Here is an 8,634-nt window from a genome sequence, read left to right as displayed (position 1 = left end):
ACTAGTGCAAGATGCTTTTTCGATGTTGGTTAGAAAAAAAGCAACCTTTCTTCATCTTGCAGAAAACTTGATAGAATCCTGCCTCTAAAACAGAAAGTGCTAGAGAGGCTGAGATCCTTTCATTCTAGAATTCTGCTCTGCAGCATCTAGTGGCCAGCCCTTTCACCTCTCCCTTTTCTTCTTGGGACATCATTTTGGGTATGGGACAGGGAGTGGGGACCTGAATGGTATTTTGTGTCTCTGGGAAAGTAGACTTCTTAGAAATCATCCCTTATCTGTGGGTCTGTATGAGGCTGAAGAGGTTTGGAGGTGGGTCCCAAATTAGTAATTTTACCAGGATTTGATAGCAGCTAATGAGAGTACATCTCAGTTTAATCCATAGGTTTATGTCATAGTGAACTTCAAAGAATTCTCTTCTCACTTTCCCTATGACTTATAGAAGGGAAGACACATTACCATGTCACCTTCACTCACATCCCAGAAGCCCAGATGAAGACAATGGATAGGCAGACAAATCCACATTTAATCAAAGTTTATTATGGAAACACTGAGATTATCAGGCCATGTTTTCCTTCTCATAAATATTCATCCTTTAAGAACACATCCTTCCATTTGTAGGCTCTCTGAGTAGACCATGGTAACATAAATTAATTCAGTTTTACAGACATCAGGTTTTACTGATATTGGTTCATTTTGGCCCTTTCATTCTGAGAATTAAATAAACATGAGCATTCACAGACAGACTGAATATTAAATAAATAAATAAATAAACAGACAAACAAGCAGTTGTTAAATATTGGAGAGAGAGCATTGGAGAAGTTTGGAAATAACCCAGGCTTGGGGAGATAGCTATGGGTGATTCAGGAGAGGCCCAGTCTTGGTAGAGGCTTTTTGCTTTTGTCTCTGGGAAATAACAGGACAGCTTTTGAGCACATCACAATTGTCAGGGCTCAATCATAGCCTAGCCCATTTAGAATCAGCAAGCCAGGAGACCTTTGAGCTAGTGACTCCTCCATAGTACTTCCTATTTTGTACTCTTACTAAACTTCACAGCTCAGAGGTCTCTTTTGCCTTTTTGCTCATTTTTTTTTTCTTTCTCTAAATTCTCCCTTCTAATGCTTCTTTTCTGGCAAACTACCTGCACTCAAGCTTCCACCTTGAAAGCCCAACTACCATCATGTTTTCACCAGATTCTGCTTGGTCAGGCATTGAAAAGGGCCATAGGACCTCTCCCTGAGCAAAGTCAGCATCTGAATGGTAGCGACAGAGATTTCCAAAGAACATATTAAGGCCTGAGTTGATTACATGCCATATGTATAACATATGAACTCCCCAAATCCCTTTTCTTCTCCCTTCTGCCTAGGTCCTGGAGGATGCAGTACATGCTGACTTGCTGTTTAAGAGTTCATTTCAGAGAGATCCTCCAAAATGAAGTTAGTTATGTCTTCGCCCCCTCTTATGTTTCCCAGGAAGACAGGCTGCTCATCCATTTGGGAGGTGCTGATAAACCAGTTGGGGTATTCTACAGACTCAAATTCAGTCTTATGATTGATTTCTGTCTTGTTGAAGATAAATCGCCTGTCCGGGTTATTGCTGGGGAAATTGGCAACTTGCTGCAAATGATTAAAACAGTTTTCATGAGAAAAGGAACAAGAAAATTTCAAAGTTTTTTTTTTCAAATATCAAAAGGGCTAGAGCGCTGAAATTAGAGGCAGAACAACTTGAATTCAAATCCTGCCTTTGATGCTGGCTACTTAGGTAGACTTAGTTTCATTGGACCTCAGATTTCTTCCTATAAAATGAAGACATTGGACTAGGTATTCTCTAAGGTTCTTTCTAATCCCCAAATTATGACTTCATCTTTGGTACTTAAGTAGGAGCTGGTTAAGAAGGTCCTTAGGTTGGCCAAAGAAAAAATCGATGTTACAATGAGATAATGGTAAAAAGGCATGGGTTTGTATTTTGGGGTGATTAGAGGGAGAATTTCATTCTTCTTTGTAGCTAAGTCTTAGGTCTCTTGGGATATGTTACTTTGAATTTTGTACAAAGTAGATGCTAAATAAATATTTATTCAAGTTCCGATTAAGTGAGAGATTGGAAAATACATGAATGAACCAATATTATTTTCTCATTTGGCATCAGGAGCTTGGGAAATTTATGCAAATGAATCAAATCCAGGTCCTCTATCATTTTACTGGGGAAAAATTTGGCCATCTTGAACTACCTGGCTGTGGGAGACAAGTGATTTTTTAAAAATAGGATTGAAAGTGGTCTTTATTCTTAGTATCCTTACCTCTAGCTGTAGAATGGGCTTCCCGTTACGCTTCACACAAGACAGATAGAAATTATTTTTCTTGATACAGAGGACAACATGTGTTTTCTGGGAGCCTATCTCACCAAGGAAGTACTTCATGCTGAAAATTACTGAAAAAGAAAAAAAGAAACAGTGTGATCAATGGTAATTCCAGAGCAGGTATTCTTAATCTTATTTGTACCATGGACTTCTTGAGTAGTCTTGTGAGGTCTAAAGATCACTTCTCAGAATAAGGTCCTTAAATATATAAAATTTTAAAAATATAAGAATACATAGGAAATCACTTCTAGTGAAATTCTATTGTTAAATTATTTTTTTAAAAAAAGTTCAGGAACCCCAAGTTAAGAACTTCTTTTTAGAGAAGTTGTTGGGAAAGGTGACCAACCCAGGAGGACCATATTTCTGGGAGTGAGGCCATAAATGGGTATGGAAATGTGAGGAGTATAATTGAGAAATGAGGGGAGGGATGATGGTTAAATTGAGCATGTCATATTACTGAGCTCACAGTTTTTGAGCCTTCTAAGTCAAAGATGTCCCAATCAGAAGCTCCAAAATCACTTTTACTTCTTGGTGAGCACAGCAGACTTTCCTATTGCCAAATGAGAGTAGAAAATAGGTAGCTTATTTGCTTAAATGACTATCTTTCAAGGAAAGTGGAAGTTCAGGAGAGAAGCAGGACAATCACTCCACTCACTCTCATACATTCCTTCTGCCAACACATCTGCTTTTTTCCTTGGCTTTTACTAGCTGAGGAATAGGGTAGGGATTCTGATGAACTTCTATGATAGAGAAACTTTTTAGAATAAAAATTCAATCCATGATTGAAGATTTTCTAGCCAGGATCACTTACAGTTACATTTTCTTTTCTCTCCAATTTGATACAAGGAATTTTAGAGATAACTCACTAAAGAGATCTAGGAATGTGAAGTCCAAGTTTGAAACCTTTTTTTTTTGGCTTTTTCTACTTTCAATCTTAAAACTAGTTTCCTTTGGAAAATTAAATATTTGAGACAGAAACTTAATTTCTGGAGATTAAAAGATCCAAGAGAAATGTGGAGATGATATGAAGTGGTTTCTCTACTAATGCTGTGATCATGCTCATGCAACTAAATCAAATAAAGAAGCAATCAGTGAGTCCCAAACTGACTGACATTTGAGCCAATTTGTATTCAGACAATCTTTTTTCATGAGACCTAGCAAAGTGTCCACTGGATGATAGTGCAATAGACACAAGACAGAGGTTATCAGGATTAATCTAAGTAGGAGACCAACTATAGAGACCAAAAGTTATGGACAGTAAGGAAGACAAGATGTCAGAAGTTACCTTGTTGGCTTATGTTCTGTCCATTGAGATGAAGAGCTTGCAATTCACTGGCATTGGACAAGGTAAGGCATTTTTGATTTATGTCTTGAATAGTATAATCCCGGGAGAATGCAAATGGAAAGGGGAAGTCAGACTCATACATATCACAGTTCTCGATGACTATGGGTTCTGAAAAATAGAACACATATACTATTTAGAAATCATCCCAGTACCTTTATGTGAAATATAATTTCACCTGGAGATTCTGCCATTGGCTCAATCCACTTATTTTTTCTTCTTTTCTCATCCTAAACCTTCTTAGAAAGTGCCCTTTCAGGAGAGTTTGAGCTTGGTAGATTGAGAAGAGTGATGAATCTGGCAACAGGAGAAACTAGCAATCAAATCCTAAGTAATAATAATACTTATTAACTATATGACTGGGGGCAAGTCACATATGTTTTGTTTACCTCTGTTTCTTCATCTAGAAAGGGGGATAATAATAACTTTCAGAGTTTTGAAGTTCAAATGAGATAATACTTGTAAAGTGCTTTGCAAACTTTAATCATTTCCTTATCATTATTACAATGTTTGTCAAATGCTTTCCAAATCTAAAAGCCTGATAAAAATGTTTGTCAAAAACATTAAGAAAAAAGAGAACTATGTATGTTAGTGTTGGGGAGGGGTAAGGAATAGAAAAGACCCAGCATCTGTCTCTTAGTTTTCTTACCTTCTTGAAAGATGGTTGTGAAAATATTCATCAGATCATTATCCTGGAAGAACTGGGAGCAGATTTTGTTGAGATGCTTCATCTTTTCAATTGCAACAACTACCACCACAGTTCGATAGAATTGATGAGGCTGAGCAGTGAATTTCAGCTGGATGTCATCCTCTACCAAAAGACTTTCCTTGGGGCAAAGATCCAGACACTGGAGATTACCCTGCAGGGAAACAGTGGAGTTGGTGGTTCAGGGTTGTTGAGTTCTTATTTGTTTTTTCTCTGGGTAATCACCCTATCCAGGGATTTATTTAGGTTGGAAAGAGATTCCACTTATCACTTAGAATGGTAGACTGTTGGAGAGTTTACAGAGAAAAAAGTGAGACCCTGAGAGATGGCTTAATCTGGTCAAGGTCTCATAGCTTGGGACAGCTAGAATTAGAACCCAAATTTACTTTTTTTATGGCCGATCTTTTTTCAGTCCCAACTTTCCATTTCCAATGTCAGCATCAGTGTTTAGCATGTATCTGGTTATGCAAAGTCTGTTAGGATCTAGCTTGCTATTAGATAAATATAATTTCTAGGAAGATAGAATTGTCATAGGTCCCACTTATGGCATGTAATCATAGATCTAGGGTTAGACTGGACTTCAGAAATCACTTTGTCTATACCACTCCCTCCCACCATTTGTAGATAAGAAAATAACTTGAGAGACATTAAGTGATTTGATTATGGTCATAGAGCTGGGATTCAAACCCAGGGCCTCTGATTTTACAGTACATTCTAACTCTTATGTAGAGATTAAAAAAAAAAATAACAGTTCAAAGGCTTGTCCAGTGAGTTCAGAGTAATCCCCCTCCTTACATCGCTATACCCTGTGACCCAGAATTTAGGTTATAAAAGAAGCTAGCCAAGAACCTTACCTTCTTTTGGTTGGGACCATCTGACTCATAAAATTGGTGTTCATTGTCCCTGTAAACAAAACCAAAGAAGCCATTAGGTTACATTTCATAAGTGGGGGTCTTCTTGTACAAAGGTCTCTTTAAACAAATCCCTGAGGTGTTTCTGACAAGCTTCCGCAGTAAAGGCACAGCATGACCTAAAGAGTGATTAATCTATGAGCTAATTTGAGGTTTAAAGGAGGGATCAGTGGGGACTGAACCCATAGCCACGCCATGAAAAGTCCCTTGTTGCTGACTTTGATCTTATTAAGTAGGAACTGGGAAGTGTATTATCAGGGAGGGAAAGATCTAGTAACTGAGTCCTGGATCAGCTAACATTAAGGATCCTAAGGAATAAGGAGTGAAGTAAAATAAAAGTCTAGACTCCTAAGCTAGTTTTTGCAAAGGAGACTCTCAACAATCCAATACCTGATTCCCCATCTTTTCCTTTTGTTCCCTTCCCAACTTAATCCCACTATCCTAAGGCACTTCCCCCAACCTTTTCCTTTGAACTCTGTAGATGAACTGATGCCTAATTGACAATATCCATGGCTATAATGGGTTTTTGTGGCAGGCAAAAAGAGGCAGAGAGTCATTGGATTTGAATTTTGGATATTGAAGGAACCACAGAAAACACTTCATGCAATTTCCTTACTTTACAGATGAAAAAACTGAGGTGATATTAATTTTTGATTGCCTTTTGCTGTGGAAAAATTTGAAAGTTTTTTTTTCAAGGACCTATGTAACTTGCTAAATCTTTGATCCTGGTCTGCTTTCCTGGGACAGCACAAACTTGCAACTGATTACTACTTATCATTCAGCTCAGTCTTTTCAGTTACCTGTAAAAATCCATCTCCTCACAAGTGATTTCAGGTACCATAGCCATGATGACTTTGTATTGCTGAAGAAAGAAACAGAGAGAATCACAAGCTGTAGGTGGTGAAACAAATTGTTGTTTCTATATAGTTGTTTCTAAATGACTAGACTCTTGGAGGATAGAGACCATACCTTACTCATTTTTTAAACAGCCCTAGGATCCTTTGCTACTATCTTGACCTGCATATCTATCAGATGATTAAGTAAACCAAAGAATTTCAGAATTGGAAGGAACCTTAGTATTCATTTAGTTCAAAGGATCTTAATCAAACCCTTAAGAAGTTCAAAGATTGGTTTTTGGGGCAAGGTGTTTTGTAGACTTGTACAAGAAAATATTATCTCTCTCTCTCTCTCTCTTTTTTTTTTTTTTTTTTTTTTTTTTTACTAACTTTTGGTTTTCTTTGTAATCTTATGCATTTATTTTATGGATTTAGAAATCTTAGCTTGAGAAGCAACCCAAAGACCTCACCAAACTATTGCCCAAGATATCCACAACACAAAAAGTTGAAAAGCCCCTGATCAAGTCCAATGCAGAACCAAAAAGAAGCCTTTATCATAGCATGTCTGAAAATTGATCATCCAGTGTTTGTTTCAATGAGGTGGACCCATGCTGGATGGCAGCTCAATCTCTTTATGAACAATTCCAATTGCAGGAAGCTGTCTTCTGTCATCAAGCCCAAATTTATCTCATTTCAACTTCCAACCATTGCTCCTGGCTTCTGGAGCCAAACAAATCAAGTTGAATCTCTTATTTTTGTGATAGCCCTTCAAATTCCTAAAGGTTACTATCATATACTCCCTCAGATTCATTTCCCCAGGCTAAAAAACTGTAGTTCTTCCAATCAAATGCATCATCCTATTGCAATCTTGGTGATGGTGGAAGCATGAAATAAACTATCTCTTATACACTGTTCCCGGTCCTCTTTCTGCTAAGTTATGTTAGATTGAACACTTCACAGTCAAAAAGGCAATCTCTGTCAATTGGGACAGTCAAGAGGGGATGCCAGGTAGGTTCTTCTCTAAAGCAGATGCTATTATATAGCTCAAGGACTCAATCAGGAAGAGTGGAAAGAGCATAGACTCTGGACTTAGAGGGCCTAGAAAAAGTCACTTTTCACCCATTAAAACAACATTTAATTATAGATCCTATAACCCAATTTCTAGACTTTCCCACCTAGGATGGATAGAAAGAATCTCGTAGGCAGTAATCATTGGGAAGAATTCAGAGAAATATGGTACCTTTGTTGGCAGAAGTGATAGGAGTCTTCGGTTAATTTCAGCTGTCAAGCACCGAAATGATTTCTTTGCTTCCATCTGGTCCGTTTTATTTACTTTCAAAAGCAGAAGTAGGGTAAAATGAAATTTCCTTTTTGGTCAGCTAATTGCACAATTTTGTAAAAATAAAAACAAAAGAATAGTGGGAACTTTGGGGGCAACCTGAAATGACACTTCAGACTTTCAGGAAAAGAAGAGGCAATTTGCATTTTGTAATGATGTAATAACCCTTTCCAAATATGACGACAACAAATACTGTAGTATTTCTAATAGTAATCCTGTTCTTGATGATAATATAAATGAAAGATTGGATTTTATTACATTTGCAGAATGTAGTTTTGGATTGTAGGATTGCAGGGACCAAAACAAATATGTGTAAATAATGCTTTCTTTCTTAATATTTTTATTTATTTATTTTTTGATGAGGCAATCAGGGTTAAATGACTTGCCCACCTAGTAAGTATTAAGTGTCTGAGTCTGGATTTGACGTCAGATCCTACTGACTATAGGGCCTGTACTCTAACCACTGTGGCAGCTGGCTGCCCCCCAAAATTTCCTTTTTTTATTCTGAACATGATTATCAACAAACTTAAACATTTAAATATGCAAAGGATATGAAAGCGACATATAAGAAACTGAAAACTTTTTTATGGTTAATAATTTATTGGTAAACATAGTAAATGATATAAAGAAAAGAGAATAAATTGGGCATGAGGCTAGGCTTTCTCTGTCTACACTTTTTTAAAAATAAAGCTTTTTATTTTCAAAACATATACACAGAAAATTTGACAACATTGACCCTTGCATAGCCTTGTGTTTCAGATTTTCTCTTTCCCCCCACCCCCTTCTCTAGATAACAAGCAATTCAATATATGTTAAACATGTTAAAATATATGTTAAATCCGATATGTGTAAACATATTTATACAATCTCTTGCTGCACAAGAGAAATCAGATCAAAAAAAAGAAGTAATTGAGTAAGAAAACAAAATGCAAGTTAACAACAAAAAGAGTAAGAATGTTATGTTGTGATCCACATTCAGTTCCCACAGTCCTCTTTCTGGTTATAGATGGCTCTCTTCATCACAAGATCATTGGAAGTGGCCTCAGTCATCTCATTGTTGGAAAGAGTCATGTCCATCAGAATTGATTATTGTATAATTTTGCCGTGCATAATGATCTCCTGGTTCTGCTCATTTCATTCAGCATCA

At 37.0% G+C, this 8,634-nt stretch overlaps 1 protein-coding gene across 1 annotated transcript; it reads right to left on the bottom strand.

Moving 5' to 3' along the window:
- Window positions 1-515: 515 nt before the first annotated feature.
- IL1B (interleukin 1 beta) lies at window positions 516-7,449 on the bottom strand. The gene is made up of 7 exons (XM_003758612.4): window positions 7,389-7,449; window positions 6,113-6,174; window positions 5,256-5,304; window positions 4,345-4,555; window positions 3,639-3,806; window positions 2,294-2,424; window positions 516-1,613 (listed from the first exon to the last, which is right to left on the bottom strand). The coding sequence occupies exons 2-7, from the start codon at window positions 6,157-6,159 to the stop codon at window positions 1,398-1,400; spliced, it is 822 nt and encodes a 273-aa protein (XP_003758660.1). The 5' UTR covers window positions 6,160-6,174; window positions 7,389-7,449; the 3' UTR covers window positions 516-1,397.
- Window positions 7,450-8,634: the final 1,185 nt, after the last annotated feature.

This window comes from Sarcophilus harrisii, chromosome 2, assembly GCF_902635505.1.
Source record: "Sarcophilus harrisii chromosome 2, mSarHar1.11, whole genome shotgun sequence".
In the NCBI taxonomy this organism is placed as follows: Eukaryota; Metazoa; Chordata; class Mammalia; order Dasyuromorphia; family Dasyuridae; genus Sarcophilus; species Sarcophilus harrisii.
This window is presented reverse-complemented; position numbering and strand designations above follow the sequence as displayed.

Coding starts and splice junctions, on each gene's coding strand:
- IL1B (XM_003758612.4), bottom strand. CDS start 6,159: ATGGCTATGGTACCTGAAATCACTTGTGAGGAGATGGATTTTTACAG. Junction 4,556..5,255: donor ATGGTCCCAACCAAAAGAAG/GTAAGGTTCTTG, acceptor GTTTCCCTGCAG/GGTAATCTCCAGTGTCTGGA. Junction 3,807..4,344: donor CACAACCATCTTTCAAGAAG/GTAAGAAAACTA, acceptor TCTATTTTTCAG/AACCCATAGTCATCGAGAAC.